Source organism: Leuresthes tenuis, unplaced genomic scaffold (genome assembly GCF_036924035.1).
Source record: "Leuresthes tenuis unplaced genomic scaffold, fLeuTen1.0.hap1 SCAF_10, whole genome shotgun sequence".
In the NCBI taxonomy this organism is placed as follows: Eukaryota; Metazoa; Chordata; class Actinopteri; order Atheriniformes; family Atherinopsidae; genus Leuresthes; species Leuresthes tenuis.
In genome coordinates this window covers 21,416,994-21,443,116 of record NW_027325364.1, presented here as the reverse complement: position 1 = coordinate 21,443,116, position 26,123 = coordinate 21,416,994, and the positions used below count along the sequence as shown (strand labels likewise).

At 40.9% G+C, this 26,123-nt stretch overlaps 3 protein-coding genes across 4 annotated transcripts; 1 reads left to right on the top strand and 2 right to left on the bottom strand.

The window, feature by feature from the left end:
* The first annotated feature begins 1,250 nt into the window (after positions 1-1,250).
* cmtm8b (CKLF-like MARVEL transmembrane domain containing 8b) lies at positions 1,251-4,074 on the top strand. Its single transcript, XM_072394708.1, has 4 exons — positions 1,251-1,443; positions 2,592-2,765; positions 2,918-3,037; positions 3,551-4,074. The coding sequence occupies exons 1-4, from the start codon at positions 1,312-1,314 to the stop codon at positions 3,635-3,637; spliced, it is 513 nt and encodes a 170-aa protein (XP_072250809.1). The 5' UTR covers positions 1,251-1,311; the 3' UTR covers positions 3,638-4,074.
* A 1,016-nt stretch (positions 4,075-5,090) lies between these two features.
* LOC140316753 (zymogen granule membrane protein 16-like) lies at positions 5,091-7,595 on the bottom strand. The gene is made up of 6 exons (XM_072394707.1): positions 7,575-7,595; positions 7,319-7,400; positions 7,038-7,164; positions 6,335-6,434; positions 5,793-5,882; positions 5,091-5,704 (listed from the first exon to the last, which is right to left on the bottom strand). Exons 2-6 carry the CDS (start codon positions 7,368-7,370, stop codon positions 5,558-5,560), a joined length of 516 nt encoding a protein of 171 aa, XP_072250808.1. The 5' UTR covers positions 7,371-7,400; positions 7,575-7,595; the 3' UTR covers positions 5,091-5,557.
* Positions 7,596-15,811: 8,216 nt separating this feature from the next.
* On the bottom strand, positions 15,812-20,130 carry LOC140316752 (TLD domain-containing protein 2-like). 2 transcript variants are annotated; one of them, XM_072394705.1, is made up of 7 exons: positions 19,957-20,130; positions 18,879-19,077; positions 17,901-18,050; positions 17,663-17,815; positions 17,473-17,568; positions 17,270-17,343; positions 15,812-17,069 (listed from the first exon to the last, which is right to left on the bottom strand). In XM_072394705.1, exons 1-7 carry the CDS (start codon positions 20,094-20,096, stop codon positions 16,931-16,933), a joined length of 951 nt encoding a protein of 316 aa, XP_072250806.1. In that variant the 5' UTR covers positions 20,097-20,130; the 3' UTR covers positions 15,812-16,930. The 2 variants fall into 2 exon arrangements, with proteins under 2 accessions (XP_072250806.1, XP_072250807.1); XM_072394706.1 differs by lacking the exons at positions 18,879-19,077; positions 19,957-20,130 and adding an exon at positions 18,400-18,681.
* Positions 20,131-26,123: the final 5,993 nt, after the last annotated feature.

Sequence of the window (26,123 nt, the reverse complement as noted above, 5' to 3'; positions counted from 1 at the left end):
CAATGGTCACAGCAGCACAAGACATGTAGTTATCAAGACAGGCCTGAGACAGTCACACAACGCCCCATGGGGGTAACCAGTCATGAAACAAATTAGTGTTGGTTTGTCTATACAATGATGACAACAAAAGAAATTTCCACACCCACCACGCAGACAATTAGGCATCTCAGTGAGTCTTGTTTGGCCTCAACCTCGTGCCTTTTGTCCTGTGCTCTGCTGTTTCCTCTGAGGTGAGGTTTATTCGCTGTCCATGTGTAAATACTGCACCCCTGTGGTCAAAGCCATTTATTGTTTCCATCACTGCACTGCAGTGATGCCTCCTTCGACTCAGAACTGTCATTTGCTTATTGCTACTTCACTTGAATGTCAGACCTCCACTGAGCAGACCCATATAAGTACAGAGTGTGACACTAGAGGGTTTTCTTTTCTTTACAATAATCTGCTGGAGCTGGATATTTTCTCTCTTGTACTTAAACTTGTGTGTACTTTTGACAAACTGTGGGGTCAACATCATAAATGTGACATTATAAGACATCCCAACCACCTAAGAGCCAAAGATATGTAGAACTGGTCTACATCTAAAATATCTAGATTGGTCTGCCCTGACATTTTTTGAGACAATAAACTGTTGTTTATTTAAATTTTCTGGAAGAAAAAAACAATTGACATTACAACATAACCTTGTTTTCATCTGTATTTTCTTCTTCTTCTTCTCTTCATGACATCCTTTTTTTTTTCAAAGTATTATTACCTATTATTTTAGGATCTTTTGATTCATTTTCAAATATCAAACTATTTGTAAGTGCGTCACAAAAATACATGATTTATGTGGACCTTAAATGTAGCATATCAACCTGAAAGAAATCTTCTTTATACCCATTACTTCCATTTATCATCATCAGCAGAGCTGAGGTGTGTGCAGTTAAACACAGTTCTCCTTGATGCTCCTCAGGTTATGAATCCTTCTGAGGGACAGTCATCTCCTATTTTCATCTATTTATTGTCACCTTTGTATATGAGCTTATTTTACTTTGCCAAACAATAAAGGAGGACAAAATGCAATCCAAACCCCACAGACGTAATGATAAACCTATCCATTTTATTCTTTATTAATGTAAACTTTAAAAAAAAAAAAAGTAACTTGTACTGAGTCAGTGAATTTTAAACAAATCTGACAGCCACAGCTCAAATGTTCATTTATGGTATTGTTTCACTGATGGGTGTCCTTGCTGGATTCCGGGACAGGAACACAACTTCCTCTTCAGCAGCGACAACCTCAGGGAAAGCACGCTGGCTCTCTGTCACTGCATCATGGAGAGACCGGCTGTGGGTACAACCCGCAGGGGTCTCTCATTACCACCATACAACACTTCAACCTCCACCTTGGCCTTTGACCAGCATTTCACCACGACTGCCAGAGGAATACTACACCTGGCTGAGATAGTAAGTGTGATTTCAGAGATTAATGTGTTTGAAGATTGTGTCATTTTATTGCTCATTGATTCTCAAGTTAAGCCGGAGACAAGAAGTTACATTTAGAACTTTCAAAACTCGATAGGAAATTGGATCATTTTGATTTGTATAAGTATAGCACTTACCAGTTACCTTAAAGCTGCTCTAATGCTGCTTTAACAATGGAAAAGGACAATAGACAGCACGATCAGAGTTTAAGCTGGTTCCAGTCAACATAAAGCCCCGTGGACGCAAAAAGATTTTGAGCTGGAAACAACAAACTAAAACAAAACTAACATTCATGAAAATATATCTATACTTTTTCAAAAGAAAAAAATGAACTGAAAAGGGTTTTTCCTTCACTCGGATTTGAACAAACTTAAAAAACCCCTGTAAGATATGTTTCTATGAAAATAGGAAGTTAACCAAAAACACCAAGCAAATCAACTCTTCCTCTTCTCTTTCCCTCATTGTCTCTCTTCCTTTTCAAATCAGCTGAAGGAAAAAAGTCTGGACAGCCTTTCTGTAAATACAGCCTGGCTGGCTGCCAGGCACGGGCTGGGCAGGCCACATTTGATATTCAGAACATTTTCAGACACCCCTCATTTCTTTGTATTTTGCTCCCAAGCAGTCAAACCTATAATCTGATTTGAAAAGAAAGATGTCGCTTTGTCACAATGACTGGAAATAATAAGTAAGATTACACCTTGGAGTGACTGATACTGTAGATGATTATTAAAACAGTGAATATTACACCCTGAAAATGCTGTCTTAAACCCATAAATTTAGTCTTAAATACATGTGACACCTGTTCTTGAATATTTTCCATTTGGAGGATTGTTAAGCTACATCTAAAACCTCATTTGCAATTTTGTTTTTAAAAGAAACAATCCACCCCACAGTCATGCTTCACCCCATTCAAGTTTTCTTCCTGTGATATGAAACATCCAGAAGGAATCTTTTGTTGTGAAAAGGGAAGGGTGGAGTTTAGAAATGCTTTAGCCACTTACCACAATAACACTGTGATTCAGCAGAGATGGAGCATGTTGTGTATTTGGAATTTGGACATTACTCATGGACAAGGAATAAATGTAGTGAATAAAAAAAGAGAAATGTTGTGTCGCCTTTCCTCTCTGCAGGTGTGTGGTATGTTGGTGTGGATTCTTGTTGGGGGCACAGATTATTTCCATCTGCCTGCTCTCTGCTGGGTGATGTTTGTTACCATCTCGTTCTGGATTTTGACTATATGCCTGTTCATAATTGACCTCACTAGAGCCTACCACAGGATTCCACAAATCCCCTGGACTACTCTGGTAATAAACAACTATGATGTACAGTTTGATTCAATTCATTTGCTAAAATCTGTTTTCCTGACTTTAAGTTTTAAGTGTGTCCTAACAAAGTTTAAACTATTTGGTCTATATTGCCACATAAGATTTGTCGTGTGTATTTTGGTTTCTTCTAGTTGCTGTGTTTTAACTGCAGTGCTGCTGCTCTGTATCTGGTGACAGCAGTGGTTGAGGCGCTCACTGTCAACCAGGCCATTAGAGGGCGACACAACTACAACTGTTGGGCTGCATCAGCGGTAAGCACACTGTAGTGAATCAACTCTCCTTAAGGGGATTTTTACAAAAAAGTGTGTTAAAAAGAAAGAAAAAAAAGATAACGCATTTCAGAAAAGACTGCTCTTATCCTCTGCACTCCCATACATTTGGGACACTCATAACAACAGGCGCCAGGCATCTTTACAAGATGATTTTTTAAACAATCAGGACACCATCAGATCGATTTAGTAAAACTCACCTCATAAAACTTTTTGTAACTGTGCTCACAGGCTGATAAGAAAACTGGACTTTGTATTTCTTCACCAAATCTAGTGTCCCTACTTTTCTTTGAAACAGCATGTATACAATACTTTATAAACAAAATATGCAATGGATGAAGCTTATTAAGAGTTACTAGAAATGTAAAATGAATACATCATCTTTATGTTTTATGTGTAATGTTATGTTTCATGTAAAATCTAACATCAATACATTTCTTTCTTTTCCTCTGCCATATTTTTCTCTCTCATCTATTTCCCCTTCACTTCTCTTAGTTCTTTGCATGTCTGACCACAGTGTGCTACACAGGGAGCAGTTATCTGAGCTACTGTGTCTGGAGAGCCAAAGAGGAGGAGCAGTAGCGCCATTGACTCTTGATTTGTTGCAGAATCTTTCAGATTTCTTTGTGCGTCATCGGCAGATAAAGAAACAACAAAACACTGTCGACACTGTAACTAAAGAGTGATGAAGTTGAGTTTACTGATAATCCTAATCAATTTAAAAAACAATGGGATTTGAGCAAGAGCTTGTTCTCAACAAAGAAGAAGAGTTGCCAGATCTGTACTCCTTTGTACCCACTAACTGTCTGTGCGCCTTGTCCCCAGTTTTAGAATACAGAATTATAAGAAACAGAACACTAAACAAAGGACAAAGGGTGTATTCTTGCAAAAGTCTTGAGCCACCCTTCACTTCTTTATGTATTGCCAGGAAAATGGGAAATAGGTGCAGCGCTTTCTTGTGTAACTTGTGTAAACATACATGAAAATATAGTATATAAAGCAAACACAGAGTTTGTACATTTCTAACTAGCTTTAAAGTGTATGGCCACCTTTATTCTTCAACACAATCTGAACCCTCTTAGACAAGCTTTCTTGTAATTTATTTAAGTAGTCTTCAGGAATATTTCTCCAGGCTTCTTGAAGGACATTTCAGAGCTGTTCTTTGGATGTTGGCTGCCTTTTGTTTTGTTCTCTGTCAAGATGATCCCACACTGCTTCAGTAATGTTGAGGTTTGCTCTCTGGGAAGCATTCATTGCTCCATAAGACCTGTCTGCACAGATTTTCACTCCAGTTCTTGTGTCATTTGGTATACCTCAGCCTTTTCTCCCTGTTTCCCTTCCTGAAGAATGGTTTCTTGACATGGAGACTATTTCTGATGAGTCTTCAGTGAACAGTAGATAGATCAACTGAAGGACTAGATGCATCTCTTGGGTTTTGTATCAGGTTTTCGTTGGAGTTTATTTTTCCCATTTCCCAATGACATCACTTTCAGATACTGATCATCTGCTGTTTTTTTGGCCTGACACTTCTAATTTTGTTCCTCCGCTTTTCCAGTTTCCAATTTATTTTCGACACATAGATAGTCCACCATGACAAGGCACGACAAGTGTTAAACTGGGTTATATTTGGCATTTTGTTCAGAGATGCAACTGATGAAATGTCAACAAGTGTTGACTGAGAAGTGTCTAAAGATCCAAATCAACATTGGCTCCTCACTAAGTTTTCTGTGATGTGTAGACACAACAGTAGTTGATCTTTTTAGTTACATGCCTGTCTCATGTTTGAATGATTTATATGTCAGTGTGTGAAATGGTTTACAAAGAAAAAACACGTCTCTGAAGATGGTCAAGACCAAGGACTGGACTGAAAATTTGTAAAAAAAAAGCAGTCAATGTCCAAAGAAGAATTTCAAAAGACTTTCAGAGAGCCTGGAGAACTGTTGCTCAAGAACATTTTAAAAGATTACAAGAAAGTCTGACTCCTTGAAAACATAATATAAAGACAAGAAAGGTGACTCAAGAAGTTTGCACAGTATTGTAATCAACTTGGTTTTTATTTTATTTATTTTTTGTATAAATGTCGTAATTTCTGGAAGGTTTCAAGAGGAAACAATCACAAAGTACACCAGAAATGAATATTTCACAATCATTCTTATTTTCTTTCAGATTTGTGTTCTTCAAACACTACATATTTTTGATCAAAAGTATATCAAATCTGTGTTGTTTTTTTAAAAATCACAGCTTCAGATGTACATTACTTTTAATTGGTTCTTCATTTGATACAAAATAAAAGTTATGATTTAAAAGTTTAGAAGATGCTGTACTCTTAACAGCAACAAAAAACAACAAATCAGTAACCAAGACCGTAACCATTTATTCAATGTATTTATTCAAATTAAATTATTGTTAAACTACTGTTGCAGTAATCCCAGGTATTTTGGCATTATTACCCTTTTGATTATATGTCATTGTTGAATCACTAATCAACGTTTCAGCTTTTCATTATTTACCAACACTGGTACTGTTGCTCTGTTCCATGAAGACCACCCCCCAGTGGGCTCCCAGTGAAGTTATCCCATTTCCATTGTAGCGGCCGCTCAGCAGTCTGAGCTCTGCGTCTTGGTGGATCGGGTAGAAGTTAAAGGATATCTGTAACACAGAAGCCAAAAATTAGGCATTACCATGCGTTTGTTTGTCTTTCTTGCTGAAACAAGCGGACATGGCAGGAGGTGCAGACCTGAAGTGGCTGGCCGACATTCAGAGTGCGTCCATGAGATGTCACAAAAATCAGCTGGTAGATGTAGTTGGTGTGGTATTTACCAGAGATCTAAAACATGCAAGTGGCATGAGGAAAAAGGTATCAATTTACACAAAATGATAGACCGTATACATTGTAATGCATTTACAAAAGATTTCTCATTTAAGAAATTTTATCTGACTCATTTTACTGTGCCAATGTAAGTCAGCTCAGTTTAGTTTGAGGTAAAGGTATCATCATCTCAACATAAGGGCAACACAGACAGTGCTTTTATGTATTTTAGGCAAATTATTACAAATGTGCTTTATGGCGATGCCTCTAAATAAAGAACAGTAATTAAAAAAATTACTTGGACAACAAACTACACATTTCAGGCAGTTTATTAGCTGGGTTTTCTGTGCAAGAGAATAACTTCCATTCATGTGGATGTTTGCTTTTGCAACTTTGCAGACAAACTAAGAGAAAACTCTTTGGACGGGAATGATATTGATCTAAAATTTAGTATTAGTTTAATCTCTGACCTGAACAATGACCTCTCCATCAAACAGGTCCAGCTCATTTGCATCTCCAATTTTGCGACCAAGCACTGGAGTCCAGCTGTAATCGTAACGTAGCTGAATACTGGAAATGAAAAAAAACCCGCAATGGATACGCAGTGTTAAGCATCAAATGTGATATGCAGATATGAAGAAATAAACTGGATGATTAGTTAAAGTCCTGATATGATGGAGCTGATTCTTGTAATGACTCAGGAAAGAACAAAAGGACAGTCTATCACTGCACATATATCTCCTATAATACAAACAATCATTCAAACAATACCAGTACCAGATCTAATTTTGTATCTAATGTTTCATGAATGTTGCACCCTCTTGTCAAGCTGGAATGTGGCTACAGTTCACCAACTTTATAGCTTTGATTTTACAAACTAAATATTTGCCCAAACCCAAAACTGCTGAAAGAATAACTTAAAAAAACTTTTGTCTTTCTGCAAAACATAAAAAAAATGTAAGGACTAAAAGATTCCAATCACACAAAAATGAAATATGTTCAGTGCATTCACCAAAAAACAAACTGGTCAGCCACTCGGACAGCTAACTAAACAGTAACTGTCAGTGACTGACGGAACCCCAGTGAGAACTGGTGGCACCTCTGTGCAGCTGAAAGAAATGTCAGACCTTCACAGTCTTTAGCTCACATTGGCAAGAAACAAGAGAGACTGACCCTATGATGTAAGAGTTGGAGAGTTCCCAGACCCTGACGGCTGTGATCCTTCCATCCCCCTCTGATGAGAAGGAATTGCCGCTACCGCCTCCCACAGCACGAGAGTAAGAGTAGTGCACCAGCCCAGCTGGAGAGATTCAAATAAGTTACACAGTTACAAGGAGAGGGTCATTTCTGCCAGCCATACAAACATGAATAAAGATCTCATTAGATGGTTAATGTTCATTTCAAAAGTATAATATTGAAGTACAAAGAGTTAGACAGATGAGTTACTTCCTTACGTTTTGCCAGGCAGCTTGCGCAGAGAGCAGCAAAGAACAAGAGGGAATACATTCTGAGATGTGAAAACGTCTTCAGACAGCTCTGAAATCAGAAGTTACACAGAGGTGACAAAGCACAACAAATAATTTCTCTATGCTCTTAAAGTTTATGTTAATAATGATAGAATAGAATTTAAAATTGTGTTCCCGTAGTGACAGTTAAATCTTATGTCGTAATTGCTATTCTGTCTTCAGAGACACAGAAACTCAAACTCACCTGCAGTTGTGACCTTCTGAGACTAGACAAAGCAAAGTATGAGCCAACACTGTGACGATGGCATTTATACATATACGCTTCCTAAAAACAAAGACGGACACGCCAACATTCCAGAATCAGACAGGTGAACAAAAGAAAATTTGACAGACCGGCATCTCAGCCAATTTGTAACATGACCAGGAAAATGAAACAATTTACAGATGATCGTTACTGCAACTTACCGTATATAATATTTCACATCACACATCCGAGAAGTCAAGACATTTAATCACCTTACTGACTTATTGAAACCAGTTTATAGCTGGATTGAAACCGGTTTCAATAAGTCAGTGCCCTCTTTTTGTTCTCTTGCAGTTTCCAGTCAAAGAAATTATTCTTCACCAGCAGATGAAGTTAAAATTCAATTCAACGGATTTGTTATCTATAATGCACCAAATTACAACAAATGCCATCTCAAGGGATTTCAAAGATACAATCCAATTAATTTACAATCATAATCCAATTCATTAAATTCCAAGTTTTTTCAATTCAAACATACATTTCAATGCCAATTAAACGAAGCGATTGTGGAAAGCAAAAACTCCCTTTTAACAGGAAGAAACTTCTGGCACAAGAAGGGTGGCCAGTTGGGGTTTGGGAGGACAGAAAAGAGGGGACAGATAACTAAAGGCTCTGCCTCCCCTTCTACTTTTAGAAACTTTGGGAACCACAAGTAAAGCTGCAGTCTGAGAGCAAAGTGCTCTGCTGGGAATAGATCTAGCTATGAGATCTTTAAGATGGACCTTGGTCTTTAAGAGCTATATGCGAGGAGAAGAATTCTAAACTGTAGTCTGAATTTGACAGGGAGCCAGTGAAGAGAAGCTAAAACTGGAAAAATATGAGCTCTCCTGTTAGTTCTCATCAGAACTCTGGCTGCAGCATTTTGGATCAGCTGGAGGCTTTTTTAGAGAATGTGTCATGTAATGTGGTGTAAATGAGGAGGTGAAGACCCAAATGCAGAATTATTAAACTACAAAAAAAATAAATAAAAAAAATAAATACATGATTTATTTTTACACTGTAACAAAAGGAATTCCAGACAAAACAGAACAAAAACCTGAGGAGGAAACAAACCTGACATGAACAACAATAACTTGAGTAGACAATGAACAGTAACGGGACAAACCTTAAGATTAGGATTATTTGTCATGTCATTGCAACACGAAATACAGAAAATTACTCCTCCGCATCTGACCCATCCAGGTTGACACCTGTTGAACACACATGCACAGGGTCACACACTCATGGAAACCTCGCTTGCCGAAAGCTGTTCCTTTAGCCACGACAAACCTGACTTGACAACATGGGTAACAATAAGAATCTGACAAATGGCATGAACAAACCGGGAGACTGAATACTGTGGCTGATGATAATGAACACAGGTGAAGGGAGTGAAGCTAATGACCAGACCAGAGGGAGTTGAGGAATAAGGAGAGGACATGGAAAAACTAAAGACTAGACACAGAACACAGAACAAGACAGAATGTTTTGGACAGCCCAATAAGAAAGAATTACAGTAGTCCAATGTTGAAGTAAGAAATGCATGGACTACTTTTTCTGCAACACTCTGAGAGAGGATGTTACTAATTTTGGCAATATTAAGAAGATGAAAGAAGGAAGTCCTGGGTGTCAAAGGGCAGATAAAACAGTTGTTATGTGAATTTTTCCATTTTAGATCAATATAGCTGTCTGAGTGCTGTTTGTCTGTGTGCACACATACCATCACATTTACTGTTATTCAATTATTTGCTGCTAACATGTCATGCATCTTCTATTTCAACTTTTGATCCAGCGGTCAGCTGAAGTTGCAATAGTCTGAATAAAGTCACAATAACTTCTAATTTTATCTTTTTTAACTGTCTCAACTTATTTGTCCATGTTGATTAATTAGAGAGTTGGTAACTGGTCAATCTGTATTTTTCCATAACTCAACCTCAAGATTGTCTTTCACTCTACTTAAATCCGCTCACCCCAAAAAACTCTCTCCATCTTTAGTGCTGAAAGACTAAGTCGATTTATGACAGTTTTTGTAAACCCATTCATGTTCTTTACTCCCTGTTACTCCCAAACTATTGAAGCAACAAAACGTCCTGCTTGTGAACGTGACTCTGAGTATGCGTTTAAAATGATACATACAGCGCACACAGGGATGTGCTGTTAATACTAGAATAAAACTGGTGAGCAAAAATAGTTAAAAATAACAGTAATAGCTGTAAAAAAGTACAATAATTTAATTTCACAAAAAGATGCATCAGTGTTACTGTGTTTATATATCTACATCCCCAAAAAACATCACTCAACTGCAGTATCTACAAACATAAGCGTTTGTCTAAAACAAGGTTATGACCATTCTGGTTTGTTCATACGATGATTAACGTCATCATAGGTGTGGCTTCTGTTGTATGATGAGACTGGATGCGGACCCTCAGCATTGCAGAACTCTCATTCAAAATTAAGTGACAGAAGTGCATAAAAGTCTATAACCTTACTTGTGAGACTTGGCTGCCCTTTTACAACCTTATGGCCGTATAAGCATATTTATGCTTGCATACAGAACCGTGACACCATCATGGTTTATAAACTATGGACAGGGTCCCCTGTGAAAGTGCAGCTATATGGGATCTTCAACAGAAAGAAACCCATCAACAAGAAAGAATCCCTACACACTATGTTCCAGAGCAGATGACGCCCAAACCTCCGCTCACTGTCAGTAAGCTGTTGTTTGACAGGCTGACAGAATGAAAGAAGCAAACAAGGAATTCCGATGTATTGGAAAAATGTGTCAGAAGGGAACTCTCGAAGAGGACTCGGATGCAGAGTACAGGTTCAACTGACAAATTTTATTCTTCAACCAAAAAACAGGGAAATCTCATGGAACGAAAAACACCTCAAAAGAGGGAAGATCGGGAAAAAGCTCCAGCTATGAAATACACAATGGCAAAAGGCCAACCAAAAGTCTCTCTTAGCGAGGAAATTCGAAAATAACAGTCAACACTAGAAAAGCTCTGATTCAACTCAAAGAGCTATAAGATACTGAATGGCAAAAGGCCAACCAAAAGTCTCTCTTAGCGAGGAAATTCGAAAATAACAGTCAACACTAGAAAAGCTCTGATTCAACTCAAAGAGCTATAAGATACTAAATGGCAAAAGGCCAACCAAACATCACTCTTAACAAGGAATTAGAAAATAACAACAAAACTAGTCTATGAGAAACAAAATGCAAAATGGCAATAAGCCAACCAAAACTCTCTCTTACGAGGAACTAGACACACTTGACTATGACAAAAGACAATAGTCTTGGACAAACTATGGACAATGGGCTTGTGTGCACGACGATCAGACATGACACACTGGCATATGACAAAGGGAGACGCAGACTATAAGTACACATGAGGGAAGTGGGGAACAAGTAGACACAATCAGGAGTCAGGGAAGACAAACAGACTGGTGACACATGAGGACGGGCACGGAATCTGAAACGAGAGGGAAGTTCATTTCCAAAATAAAACAGAAAGTCACAAAACAAACGTGGCGACAGGACAAAAACTTAACTTGACAAAATGTAGTATTTTTACAGACGTGCCAGTTTCATGCGATAAAAGTCTTTGATCTGTTGATGTCAGCGCTGTTAGGCATAAAGACATTAGATTGTGTTTTACTAATGACTGAAATTAGGTAGAGTAAGGGGTCTGTATTACAAAGAAATTTCAACGCACTTAACATCTCTTTATTATCTGCTTTAGATATGTGTATCAACTGAAATGAATCATTAAGTCAAGCCAGCTTTTCCAACCCTGGCTATGACTGTGTTAATGTTACAATGGGTGGTGCTGGCACCTTATGACCAAAAACAAACAATGATCTGAAACCATGCAAACTATAATGCTTAACGAATATGAGAAATCTAAAAATATGAGCCAGGCTGAAACCAGTACCGTTAATCCTTACAGTTAGAATATGCCTGATCTCTGAAATTTCAAACTAATTTTTTTCAGTGAAGTTTGGTTTCAAAACACACACGTAACACCACAGTTAGATCTTTATCACATGAAATTGGCGTGTGTGTGAAAATCTTAAACTTTTTTTCTCTACATTTCATACATCAGAACCACATGTGTTTTCTTTTATTACTCTGTCAGCGGCTGTACTTTTCAAACAATAGGTTCACACACCTACCTATTGTCAGGGATTGTTTTTAGTCTGAATATGTAACACAGGAACAATGATGCAACTCTCTGTGCAGCTGAATAATTGTGCTAATATAAAAAAGAAAATTCAAGTTTTTGGTGTTATCGTGAACACTTTTTCACTGTTTATGCTTTTACTAGTATTTCTTAATCCTGGTCCTCAGGACCCACTGCCCCGAATGTTTGTCCCTAATTCCCATAAGTGAATCATCTCATCAGCTTGTCATCAAGGTATTAATCCACTGATTTGAATGAGGAATGTTGGAGCAGGGCAGTGGGTCCCAAGAACCAGGACTGGGAAACATTCTATTCTAATGATTACAACTGGATTGTATATCCATCCCTCCATTTTCTATACCCGCTTAATCCGTCGGTCGGGTCGCAGGGGGGCTTTAGACTATCCCAGCGGTCATCAGGCGAGAGGCGGGGTACACCCTTGACAGATTGCCAGTCCATCACAGGGCCACACAGAGACAAATGAGACATCTGTAATTTTCATTAACCTACTCATGGCAGAATCCAAAAGCAGGAAGTTTTGATGCTGAAATATCAGAGCAGAGCATAAGATATGTCTGCTTTTGGAATGAGTTCCTCCTTTAGAACCAGTTTAGAACACAATAGAACTATTCACATATTTTTCCTGGTCATATCACAGAGTTCATTTGTGTTCAAGTCATGCCATAGTTCAGATTGGAATATACAACGGCCTAAAGTGGAATACAGCATAAAATGTAAATAGAAAATAGAATCCAGTGATATGAAAATAATTTAAACTCTATACTGAGTTAAAAATTCAAACCTTTATTATCAAACCCAAATGTCATTGAAGTGACAAAAGGAAACTGATCAGTCATATTTTGCCAAAGTGTAAGCGAGGGCATTTGCCACCAGAGAGCGTTGTGGTCCAACTTCCATCCATCCTTTTTCTATTCCCACTTAATCTATCAATCAGGTAGCGGGGGGCTGGAGCCTATCCCAGCGGTAATCAGGCAAGAGGCAGGGTACACCCTGAACAGGTCGCCAGTCCATCACAGGGCCACACAGAGACAAATGAGAGAAACAACCACACACACTCCTAAGGACCATTTTAGAGACACCAATTCACCTAACACGCATGTTTTTGGACGGTGGGAGAAAGCCGAAGTACCCGGAGAGAACCCACACATACACAGGGAGAACATGCAAACTCCACACAGAAAGGCCCCAGCTGGGACTTGAACCTGGAACCCTCTCATTGTGAGGTGACGGTGCTGTGGTCCAACTTGTTATTGATTAATCCTGGTAACCAGAGCAGAACAAAAAACTGTTTCATCAAGTTACATAGTTGCCTGAAACCATTTTGTGTTTAATAAAAGCATCAGTTGTCATCTTAATATAAAACGATTAGATTAGATTAGATTAGATTAGATTAGATTAGATTAGATTAGATTAGATTAGATTAGATTAGATTAGATTAGATTAGATTAGATTAGATTAGATTATGTGGATGTTTTAAAATTCAGTTACAGACTGTAGGACAGTGAGGGAGTTTGCACTGTTGCCTCACAGCAAGAGGAATACTGGTTCAAATTCTGTCTGGGGGCTTCCTGTGTAGGTTTATATGTTCTCCCCATGCATGTGTGGGTTCTCTCTGGCTTCATCCTATAGTCCATTTTAAACATGTATGTACCTGTCCAGGTACTAATTCTTGCATTTGATTGGAGAGACTAAACACCCCTTAGCAACTGTATGGATTAACCTGTCTTTAAACAAAAGGACACTAAACACAAAGTTTCAACTCAAGAAGCAGAGGAAGTCCATTTATTGACAATGGGGTTCAAATCAAATATACATTTATATATTTATGTATATATATATATAATTATAATTAATGCTAAAACTCACCATCATCTTAGCCTCTCTGAAACTCCACTGATTTGGTCAACAGTGTCCAAGCAGTGGACATGGCTTCAACATGACGTCTCTTGAAACGATAGCACTACTTCATCCCCTACAAGAGCAATGCCCTCCTGGACCTCTGTTTCTTCACCTTTCTCAGAAACAAAAACTGTTTTTACAGTCACAAGCAACGGGTTCTCCCGTGCCACCCACTGTGACACAATCACTGCCTTAAGAAAAAGGACAGCAGAACATTAAACTCATTCATGGGAACCAAACCAAGTTCAGGCATGTTCAGACATGTGGATGACATTAAATCAAAACTCAAGAGGTTGAGGCCTTCACTGAGCACATCCACTTGGTGGATTGCAACATTAAGTGAAAGGATGTGAAAGATAGTTTGCTGATTTTTTTTTTCAACTGTGCTGTGCACATTAAGGAGGACAGTAGTTTCAACACTGTGGTTTGAACAGATTCTGCTTTTTGACACACACTACCCATGGAAACACAACCTGTCCGTCATCAGAGCACTGCACAGTTTAAGTCAGGTTAAGTTTGTCCCCATTAAGGGAAAGAAAAGAAAAACCCTGTTGCATGAAGAAAGCACTTCAAGCCCATGGAGACCCTTTATCAAGTTAGCTGAGAAATTGAAAAAAAAAACTGCACAGAGAGTAAAGGCAAATGGATTCAAACATATTGTTATTCCAAATGCAGCAGGGGGTGTTTGAGAAACTTCGTAGTACAACATCCCCCTGAATTTCATACCTAACAAACATCCAAAGCGAAGCGTATGCAGTTCACTGCAGCGAGAAGTGTATGATAAACAATGCGTTTATCACATGTGCACAGACCTTCACGAAGAAGAAACTAATCTTCATAAAACTTCATAAGCACATGGCACAACACAAAGTTAAGTGAAAGGGTTAAAGGAGCCATCTATGAAAAATAAAGTCAATAAAAATACATTAGATAAAGGGGTTCTCTGGAATCTGTTATGATGTTGGTGGTGAAAGGTTATAGAGGACCCAAAGACGGGAAGCAGCAGTCCACAGTCTAATGAAAGACTAACTGTCGCCAGGATCAAGAATCCAAACATTTAGGACTGACATTACGATAGAATACAAAGGATAAGCAGAGCGTAAACCAAGGCAAAAAGTAATAATCAAAAAAGAGAAAAGACTAAGAACCCAAAGGACAGAAAGTGAACACTGTATATATATATATGTATACACATAAAGCTATAGATCATGACAGAATCACCTCTTTGATTTTCCTCCTCATGTAGTTTCACAACACATCCCACCTTTATTCATGTGACCAAAGCATTTCACAAGTCGGTGAACAACTCACAGGTGACAACGACCCCACTAAACGGGCAGGTGGTTCAGACACATGTCACCTCAACGACTCTTTAAGTGTGAATGTCCCATTAACAGCTTATAGCCTCAAACTCCACTCAGTTACTGTAACCCAGAAGGTGAATTGTCTTAAAGAACCAAGAGAAGAAATCCAGTTGCCTTGTCTTCAAGCCTTCAGGATTTCCGTCCAATCATTTTAAATATTGATTTCCCAACTCTCCAAATTTTTTAGATTACTTAAAACTTGTTTGCTCATATTGGAAATTATACTATAAATGCTTGATAAATCATATATTTGAAGAGAAACTTTTCTCCATTGATTTCTCGTGCTACTAGTTTTAATGTGAAGTTTCTATTTTTGACATATACAATAAGTCTAATGTAACACAAATATTGAGCACATGCATAATGAAATCAACAAATCTTATTTTGACTTGATTCGGTGTACTCCTCCAAAAAAATCCTTTCCACGTTTGATGTACTGGAAGTTAATTTTAATTGTCCCTTGTGAAGTAGTTCAGATTAGTCCCCAATGATACCCTGTTGTCCCACATCTTCGTTCACATTTTCAATGAAACTATTTGAAGATGTTTATTTGGTCTATTTGTCAAATTATAATATAAATGCATGAGCCAATTTTAAGCTCAAGACTTGCAAGTCACAAATCACAATTTGTCTTTACACTATGGCTATGGGGAAAACAAACCTTGTGGAACAGGTGATGTTGTTCAGGTGTGATGAAGTTTCATGACAACAAAGTAAGACTTTAACAAGGTTTAAACAAGAAAGACAAAGTTTTTTAATGTGGTTTTCCAGAAAGAACAGTGGCAGCGCCAGCACTGCCTGTAAGGCACAGATTTACACACAAACACACAAACACACACAATCAAACCTAACTGGCATACTAGAAATAAAAATTTACTTTGCTTTCCTGCTTCAGTTTTAGTAGAGAAAAATATCTAAATATTTAAAAAATAATACGATTTAGAATAATAACTTGACTTTTTCTCCAAGTCGTAGTAGTAGTACTAAGTACTCCAAACAGGCATGTAGGTGTGTCATTTACAAAAGCAGAGGTGACGGTTAACGGTTGAGGTCCCTTCCTCTGTAAACAGCAACTTACAGATAACAATAGTAAGTTGTTTGTAGTGCAGCTCTGAAGGTTTTTTATTTTTAACCTAACTGGTTTGGTCTTCATTTCCTGCTGTAGCTTTCAAATGGAGATAGCATCAAAACCAAACCTCTTGTAGAAGTTCAAATAGGCTGATTTGATTCATATGATGTTACAGTGTCTTTACTATAAAATAAGGGCTTTAACATGAGAATAAAGGCACACTTAAACATAGATGTACAACATATACTGAACAGAAATGCTGTAAACACACCAAAATAAGAACTATATTGAACAAATATGCTTGCTGTTCAGCATTAAATAGAATTAAATAAAAAATGTTCAGTTTCTGAATGTGCTTATAAGGACAGCAGACTTTTCATCCAACACATTATTGGGTGAACTTTGAGTCATAATGCTCTCCATAATCAAAGCAGGGCACGGACGGCTTAAAGCTTGATATGCCAGCTACTTTCTGGGCTTAACATGGAGCTGCTGATAAAGAGGCGGGAGTTCAACAAAAAGCAGGAACCTGATTCACAGGATTTCATGCAGCCACTTGTCTCTATCAGATGCAGTTCAGCCAAGCAGAAAGACCAGTGTCAGAACCAGTCCCATAGACCTCATACTGTACGTTGGCCACGTGAGCCAGTTGCACAGATGATGGCAAACGCTCCTTCGGGATAAAGCAGGAGTTAAACCACACGTCTTCCTTGAAGCCTTGAAGTTTTACATACAGTCCAGACAGGACAGCTTAGTTTTTATGATTTCAAATGTTCCCATTCAGTTCTGCACAGTCCAGACTTCAATGTCTTGAATAATAAAATCTTCATGTGTGGAAAGAGGTGCATTTTGAAAGGTAGGGCAGGAAAAGCTTGAACCACGGTACAGATCAGCATCCAGCCACAAGGCGAAGCCACCCCTAACAAAAAGTAAAACATAGCAATTAATAATATAATATTTGAAAAGTTGTTATAGATAAGCACATCTCTAAACTCAGATAAATCCCAGAATACTATTTACAGTGATTTATGGTCTTATGATTATTACTTTATTACAAACAAGTTTTTTTTTTCTTATGGTCTATGTTTTACAGAAATGATCAGTGTGCAAATAACTTACCTTCCTCCACCAATCTGCAGAGATTCTAAGTTGCCGCTCACAAAGTACGAGTTCTCCCCACTCCACCTGTATTGCTGCAGAAAATTCAAGGATAAAACATAAGAAACTAATATTCAAGCATTGTGGACAACTTGCTCTCAGACTCGATGATTGATACAGTATAATAACCACAGTGTAGGTAACAAAACTGATTCCACTCTTACCTGGAAGTCAGGGTTGAAGCTGAACAGGAAGGTCTCCCCGGTGCCATAGCAGTATTTACTGATTCTGAATGGATCAGACGAAAAAGCCCCAAACACCTGAAAATAAATACACAGCAGTTCGTTAATCAAGGTACCAGTTTGACGGCTCTTGTACTGAAAAGTCTTTGGGATTTAAGACCAAGATGCAAACCTTTTTGTGCATGTCTTTGATGACCAGCAGCACAGGGCTGTCCAGATCAGCCATATTTCTGTAGAGAGTCTTCAGGCTGCTCCCATGGATAACTGTGCTGTAGACCAGATGCCACGGATAACCTTGGGTCCTTGGTGGCATGTGAGCAGAAAGCTATTGGAAAAGAAGTTGTTGATCAAATGATGTCTTTGGAGATCTGATGATGTCCTCTCAAGCTTATATAACTCGAATAACTTACTCTCTGCAGGTGGCCGTCATCTAACAGCTGGCTCTGGCTGCTCAGCACAGGGAGAGCATCATCAACCGCCTGATACTCTTGCTCCTCCGGCTCAGAGTCTTCTGAACTGCAAAGACTGAGGCGACGCTTAGAGTCCTTCACTGTAATAATCTGCAACAGAGAACAAGATGCAACAAGTTGGTGAGAAAACAAATATGATTGAACTTTATTTTTCTCATATAGTTCCATTCTTGTTTTTCAGAATGTTCCCCTCCTTTAGGATAATGTGGATTTACAGACAGTGCTCATATAGCACCAGATTTATCATTTAGATTTGAGTAGCTACAAGATGCTATTCTAACTCAGTCCCACAAGCAAACTGACAGTTATGTTGCTGGATTATAAGCAGGAAACATATATGAATGGATCATGACAAACAAATTTACTTTCAAAGAACAGCAATTTTTTCTTTACAAATGAGAACCATCTAGTACATATTCAGCATTTATAGCAATCTCACCTCAACATAGGGCTCCACACAGTCACTGGCAAAATAAAGCACCTTAATATTTTCTGACATGAACTTCATAGCTCCTGATTTCTCTGTCAAGTTCTGCACTCTGCTGCACCACATGTCTGCTCTCTAATGGCAGCATCCCTCACTTATATACGCTATGGGTTTTTTTCACTTTCATTGGTTGGAAAATTGAATGGGTGTCTGCTCATTGGTTAGCTCTGTTTCTTTCTTCGCTTTACAGGAAAGTGAAACTTGGTTCTGGCACACAGAGGGGGACAGAGAAAGGATTTCCATATATAGGCAGTTGGATTTCCCATAATCTCAGGGATGACTGCCAGCCTCGCTGCTTCCGTGATTGCTGTAAGTGAGCAGTGACTGCCTCTACTTAGTAGACACCAGAGAGCTCACAGACTTAAACACGAAACCATACAGGGATTTTTGTCCTATGTTAAGTCATTTAGTTGTGTTTGAGCAAAACTAACCTCCCAGTTTTTAGCTGTTTTGGGGTTCCTCACGGGTTTGCTGAGGAGCTCGTTGATCACAGCCATGTCTTTGTCTACTACCAGATAACTGTTCTGATGTTTCTCTCTGATGAGGTAACACGACTGACTGCACTTCTTGCTGCCTTTAGTGTAGATATCTGGTGACCATTGCACAAAGAAGGTGTAGAGGTGTTCAGCCCTGTGTAGACAGAGTAAAAATGTACATGTTATTATTAATAAATAAACATCATATATTCTATATATAAAGTTGGGGTGTTTATTCATATGTTCTGCCATAGCTTAACTCAGTAGCATTTTAATATAAAAGCACACCACTTTAAAACTCCAGAGAAATGATGGCATAAAAAGTGAATTGATTACGTCACAAAACCATTCAAGTAGAACTAATTCATGGGAGTGAAAAAAACAACCGACTGTTGAACAAATCTCCTCTACAACATATTCAGATATGCCTGGGCATGAATAACTGGAAAGTGAAATATACTTTGAATGTATTTAGCATTAGTCATGCAGTACTGTGGCCATCCATGAACAGAAGTAAGAATCAGAAACTCCTCTTAAGAGTCTTTCATGTTGCAGTGTGCAACTTTTTACTTCTCCATAAGAAACAGCTCTCTGTTAAGTAAGTGCTGATTGAGGAAAAGTGCTGAGGTCCTCTTTTTCTCCTTCTCCTCTTGTCTTTCTTTATATCTGTCACATTAGCATGAGCTCAAACTCTCTGACCTCCACAGCTCCATTGCAACATTTTTACCATGATGACACAGAAATAACTGCCTTTCCTTCCTTTGCACATATGACATAATGACAGCATTCAATACTTCAGCACTAAACAAGTCCATGTAATTTTGCAGTCTATTAATTCTGATTAGAGTTTGATAAATCTGGATTTAAGATCCTGTCAAAGTTAGTGGAAAATGATCCTATATGCACAAATTGTTTGATTTCTTGGACTAAGTGAAGCGTGCAGATCAAATTGCCCATTGAACTTCAGAGAACAGCACAATGTTCGGGAAGCAGCATCATATTGCTCACAGCTTTGTCAAAAACTTGTACTTACTCTCCAACACTGTAGACAACTCCCATGACTGGCTGAAGATGAAGGCGTTGATGGTGAACTGTGAAGATGAAACACAACTTGACAGTTTCAAGGCTCAGTGCTGAAGAAAGATTTCCACTCTGAGTCTGCCATCCCTGCATTTTTATAGGAGCGGATCAATTGCTGAGATAAGCCCCTTTGACCATTAACCCTCCTTTTCTCAGTTGAAAGTGCCACACAGCACTGCACATATTCTCGAAAGGATTTCCAAACGGCGCTGCAAAGCCAAAGCTGGTGATATATTAACTTGACCTCTACTGGGATCCTGCCCTAAAGTTTGACAGGAGTTCAGCAGTTACTGTGTCACAGTAAGGCTCAGTGGCAGAAAAAAGGTGACTTAACAGAAAGATAAAGGCCTGGATTTATGTCAGTCAGGTTAACTATCTTTTTATTGTGCCTTGTTGCCTCTTTGGATGTCTAGTCCATTTTATCATCTCATGAGTAGTGTGGTTTATAGAGGTTTATATTTAATTAGGTCAAATGGTTATTGACTGGAGTATTGTATTTTGCAACAGCAACCTAAGATTCAGTGGAAAAATTGTAAAAGGGAAAAAAAGAATTTTGAAAGAGCCATACAAATGAAAAACCCATGAAAAAATATGTAGAAATATTTTTTTTCATCTTGTATGTTTCTCTCAGGTTTTCATTCAGCCATATAAAGTAGAAAGTAACAGTTTGATTTATCAGTTTAAAAATAAAAGTAGGACGATGCATGCTTTATGGACTAATTGTGGTGTGCAGGAAATTAATTCTAAGAGAAAAGCTGTCTGGTTACACTACATGAGAACCCACAATGACACAAACAAACTTAGATCTACCTGTGTCAAAAGATGCAGGATCCTGTCAGTATTACTGTAATCTCAAGCTTGATATCAAGATTTGATCAGAACAGTAAACCTTGATTACAGTGTTGTTTGCAGTTGTAAAGAATCAATGATCAGTATTAACCATTCAGACTTGATCAGTTTCCAGTGTTGGCTGTTATCACCACTGTAATAGTCAAACACATTCACAGTGTTGTCTGAGCTTTTCTAATTGTGCTCGTTGGGATTACAGAGTACCGACAAATAAACAGATTTAGCATTACAATAGATCCAAATGATTAGAGCACACTGATCTGTTGAATCAGTAATCCTGCACATCTGCAATCTGTGAAAGCTGCTTTGAGGTGGTTATTTCCAAATATCTCCACTTTTTTTGACCAGATCTTTCTAGCACCTTCTTCCCTTCCACAGATAATGATTCTGAGTCCTTTTGAATGAATCAATAAAAAACTGTAAGGTACAGATAATGTGTTAGAGCCACAGTAAAAGGGCTGTATTCAGACTTAAGATAATAGAACCAGTGCACAATCACACTGTTGTTCATCTTCCTATATCAGGCCAGTGGTCAACAGTAAAGACAATCTGGGGTCAACAATCAGGCTTCATGTTCTTACTCAAGAGAAAGAGGACGGAGAGGATCAATTTGAGACAGTGTCTACTCCGTCATAGAGACGCAATCAATGGATACACACATTGACACACACATATACACTTACAGATTATACAGATGTAAATTCAAGCAAACACAAGCAGGCGTGAGCGCTCCCATATGCACAAACATGCGAGTCCAAACGTGCACATGAACATGGAAAAACACCTGTTTATTTTGGGTCAGAAAAGTAAAGTTTTTTTTAATCACAAGGCTCATATTATGACTACTGATGACATGTTATGATGTTTATAGTTCTGTCTAGCTCTTCTGAGACTCTTTTACCAGTAGCTTGAGTTTGTCCAGTTCATTGTATTAGTAGGTAGAATGCAGACGTCACCTGAAAATACACATTAGTGAAAGTCACTTTCATTCTTGTGCGAATGAACAGCTCACATACTCTATCCAATTTTCCCCTTGATCTCAGCAACTGTGACTTTGAGAACAAACATTTATCCAAATATTTTGTTCATAAGCCGTTCAAACAAATCTTGGACCTTAATAACTCCCTGAAATAATAAGATCACTAAAATACAGTATTAATGATAGTTTTTAAAACATAGCAGGTGATAGAGCAATTTCCCAAAAATATTATTTCTTTTTATTCGGTTGGTCATAGCAATACACTTCTCGTTTTTAGCTGAAAGAGCCAGCTTCTTCAGCTTTCACATATGAAATGCTAGAATATAATGAGTAATGTGGTAATTCCAGTGGATTTCTTGCACTCTGATTGAAAACAGATGCTCTGCAGCTGTATGAGCACAGCGGGCCTTCGTCATTTCCTCGGTATTGGGGTGAAGAGACGCTTGTGTTTCAGCTCTCCTCCAGTGCCAGTAAACCCTCTCTGCCCCTCGCATGCTCTCAGCGGCAAACGTTGTGAACACTTTCTCGAAAGGTCATTTGGGACAGCCTGTCTCTCTCCCACACAGACACACACTCACACAAGACAAAAACTATGCGAAGGATGAAATATTTAACTTTTTAATCTCTTGTGATCTTTTATATATATTTGGACTGTTTGATAAATTTAAATATTGATGTCATATTCATATGAGATCCCCCCTGAGCTGTCACCTTATCGTGGTGGGGGAGTTTGCGTGCCCCAATGAGTCTGGGAGCTATGTTGCCCGGGGCTTCAAGCCCCTGGTAGGGTCACCCAAGGCAAACAGATCCTGGATGAGGGACCAGACAAAGAACAGCTCAAAAGATTCCTTATGATGAAAAAGAAATTTGGACTGCGTCATCCCTTGCCCGGATATGGGACACCGGGGCCTCCCCCCGGAGCCAGGCCCGGGGGTGGGGCCCGGCAGCGAGCGCCTGGTGGCCGGGCCTGTGCCCATGGGGCTCGGTCGGGCATAGCCCGAAATCATGACGTGGGTCCCCCTTCCGACGGGCTCACCACCCGTGGGAGGGGCCAAGGGGGTCGGGTGCCATGTGAGCTGGGTAGCAGCCGAAGGCGGAGGCCTTGGCGGTCTGATCCTCGGCTACTGAAGCTAGCTCTTGGGACGTGGAATGTCACCTCTCTGTTGGGGAAGGAGCCGGAGCTGGTGCACGAGGCTGAGCGGTTCCGGCTAGATATAGTCGGACTCACCTCGACGCACGGCTTGGGCTCTGGAACCAGTCCTCTTGAGAGGGGTTGGACTCTCTTCCACTCTGGAGTTGCCCGTGGTGAGAGGCGCAGAGCAGGTGTGGGCATACTTATTGCCCCCCGGCTGTGTGCCAGTACATTGGGGTTTACCCCAGTGAACGAGAAGGTAGCCTCCCTCCGCCTTCGGGTGGGGGGATGGGTCCTGACTGTTGTTTGTGCCTATGCGCCAAACAGCTGTTCAGAGTACCCACCCTTTTTGGAGTCTCTGGGGGAGGCACTGGAGAATGCTCCTTCCGGAGACTCCCTCGTTCTGCTGGGGGACTTCAATGCTCACGTGGGCAATGACAGTGAGACCTGGAGGGGTGTGATTGGGAGGAACGGCCCCCCCGATCTGAATCAGAGTGGTGTTATGTTGTTGGACTTCTGTGCCAGTCATGGATTGTCCATAACGAACACCATGTTCAGGCAATAGGGTGTCCATATGTGCACTTGGCACCAGGACACCCTTGGCCGCAGTTCGATCGACTTTGTGGTTGTATCATTGGACTTGCGGCCGTATGTCCTGGACACTCGGGTGAAGAGAGGGGCGGAGCTGTCAACTGATCACCACCTGGTGGTGAGTTGGCTCCGCTGGTGGGGGAGGATGCCGATCAGACCTGGCAGGCCCAAACGTATTGTAAGGGTCTGCTGGGAGCGTTTGTCACAATCCCCCGTCAGAAGGAGCTTTAACTCCCACCTCCGGCAGAGCTTCAACCATATCCCGGGGGAGGTGGGGGACATTGAGTCCGAATGGGCCATCTTCCGTGACTCCATTGCCAAGGCGGCTGATCGGAGTTGTGGCCGTAAGGTGGTCGGTGCCTGTCATGGTGGCAACCTTCAAACCTGCTGGTGGACACCAGTGGTGAGGGAAGCCGTCAAGCTGAAGAAGGAGTCCTATCGGGCCTTTTTGGCCAGTGGGACCCTGGAAGCAGCTGATAGGTACCGGCAGGCCAGACGGGCTGCGGCTTCGGCGGTTGCTGAGGCAAAAACTCGGGCCTGGGAGGAGTTCGGTGAGACCATGGAGAACGATTTCCGGACGGCCTCGAAGAGATTCTGGTCCACCATCCGGCGTCTCAGTGGGGGGAAGCGGCTCACAGTCAACACTGTGTACACTGGGGACGGGGCTTTGCTGACCTCAACTAGGGATGTTGTGAGTCGGTGGGGGGAGTACTTCGAGGAACTCCTCAATCCTACCAACACGTGCTCGGAAGAGGCAGAGTCGGAGAGCTCGGAGATGGGGCCTCCCATTTCTGGGGCTGAGGTTGCCGAGGTGGTCAAAAAGCTCCTCGGTGGCAAGGCCCCGGGGGTGGATGAGGTCCGTCCTGAGTTTCTCAAGGCTCTGGATGTTGTAGGGCTGTCTTGACTGACACGCCTCTGCAGCATTGCGTGGACATCGGGGACTGGCAGATCGGGGTGGTGGTCCCCCTCTTTAAAAAGGGGGACCGGAGGGTGTGTTCCAACTATAGGGGTATCACACTCCTAAGCCTCCCTGATAAGGTCTATTCGGGGGTACTGGAGAGGAGGATCCGTCGGATAATCGAGCCTCGGATTCAGGAGGTGCAGTGTGGGTTTCGTCCTGGCCGTGGAACAGTGGACTAGCTCTATACCCTCGGCAGGATCCTGGAGGGTGCATGGGAGTTCGCCCAACCAGTCTACATGTGTTTTGTGGACTTGGAGAAAGCGTTCGACCGTGTCCCTCGTGGAGTCCTGTGGGGGGTGCTCCGGGAATATGGAGTGCCGGACCCCTTGATAGGGGCCGTTCGGTCTCTGTATGACCGGTGCCAGAGTTTGGTCCGCATTGCCGGCAGTAAGTCGGATACGTTTCCGGTGAGAGTTGGACTCCGTCAGGGCTGCCCTTTGTCACCGATTCTGTTCCTAACTTTTATGGACAGAATTTCTAGGCAGAGCCAGGGCGTTGAAGGTGTCCGATTTGGCGACCTCAGAATCGGGTCTCTGCTTTTTCCGGATGATGTGGTTCTGTTAGCGTCGTCAGGCCGTGACCTTCAGCTCTCACTGGAGCGATTCGCAGCCGAGTGTGAAGCGGCTGGGATGAGAATCAGCGCCTCCAAATCCGAGACTATGGTTCTCAGCCGGAAAAGGGTGGAATGCTCTCTCCGGGTCGGGAATGAGATCCTTCCCCAAGTGGAGGAGTTCAAGTATCTCGGGGTCTTGTTCACGAGTGAGGGACGAATGGAGCGTGAGATTGACAGGCGGATTGGTGCGGCGTCTGCAGTGTTGCGGGCTCTGCACCGACCCGTCGTGGTGAAGAAGGAGCTGAGCCAGAAGGCGAAGCTCTCTATTTACTGGTCAATCTACGTTCCCATCCTCACCTATGGTCACGAGTTGTGGGTAGTGACCGAAAGAACAAGATCACGAATAAAAGCGGCCGAAATGGGTTTCCTCCGCAGGGTGTCTGGGCTCTCCCTTAGAGAGAAGGTGAGAAGCTCAGTCATCCGAGAGGGGCTCGGAGTAGAACCTCTGCTCCTCCGCATTGAGAGGAGTCAGATGAGGTGGCTCGGGCATCTGGTTAGGTCATTTCCCGGGGAAGACCCAGGACACGTTGGAGAGACTTTGTCTCTCGGCTGGCCCGGGAACGCCTCGGGGTCCCCCCAGAAGAGCTGGAGGAAGTGGCCGGGGACAGGGACGTCTGGGTTTCTCTGCTCAAGCTGCTGCCCCCGCGACCCGACCCCCGGATAAGCGGTAGATGATGGATGGATGGATGGATGATGTCATATTGATGCCAAATTTTTCTCTAATGGTGAGATAAGATCAGTGATGACTGAAGACAAAAACATCTTAAGTTTTACGCTGTGGGGGTTGGTCACTCGAACTTGTTGAGCTGTGCTTTGAACAGCCTTCATTAGTTTTTTCCACTGTACATCCCAAAGCATCTCTATTGTAATAACCAAAATAATTTCCTGTTTCCCTCTTCATAATGAAAGTACCCCACCAGTTCATTGGTTCAAAGCGTTAACTGTGAAGCTGCAACAGAAGGAAAAGTTGGATCGACATGACCCACAACAGCAGA

Bases quoted from the DNA above. Each gene is read 5' to 3' on its own strand.
- cmtm8b (XM_072394708.1), top strand. From the start codon at position 1,312: ATGGAGAGACCGGCTGTGGGTACAACCCGCAGGGGTCTCTCATTACCA. The intron at 2,766-2,917 runs GTAATAAACAAC...GGTTTCTTCTAG, and splicing joins AAATCCCCTGGACTACTCTG to TTGCTGTGTTTTAACTGCAG. The intron at 3,038-3,550 runs GTAAGCACACTG...CACTTCTCTTAG, and splicing joins ACTGTTGGGCTGCATCAGCG to TTCTTTGCATGTCTGACCAC.
- LOC140316753 (XM_072394707.1), bottom strand. From the start codon at position 7,370: ATGTATTCCCTCTTGTTCTTTGCTGCTCTCTGCGCAAGCTGCCTGGCA. The intron at 6,435-7,037 runs GTCAGTCTCTCT...TTTCATTTCCAG, and splicing joins TCCAACTCTTACATCATAGG to TATTCAGCTACGTTACGATT. The intron at 5,883-6,334 runs GTCAGAGATTAA...TGCATGTTTTAG, and splicing joins ATGGAGAGGTCATTGTTCAG to ATCTCTGGTAAATACCACAC.
- LOC140316752 (XM_072394705.1), bottom strand. From the start codon at position 20,096: ATGCAGGGATGGCAGACTCAGAGTGGAAATCTTTCTTCAGCACTGAGC. The intron at 18,051-18,878 runs GTTAGTTTTGCT...TCTCTGTTGCAG, and splicing joins AAACAGCTAAAAACTGGGAG to ATTATTACAGTGAAGGACTC. The intron at 17,070-17,269 runs GTAAGTTATTTG...ACTTTTTGTTAG, and splicing joins CTGCAGATTGGTGGAGGAAG to GGGTGGCTTCGCCTTGTGGC.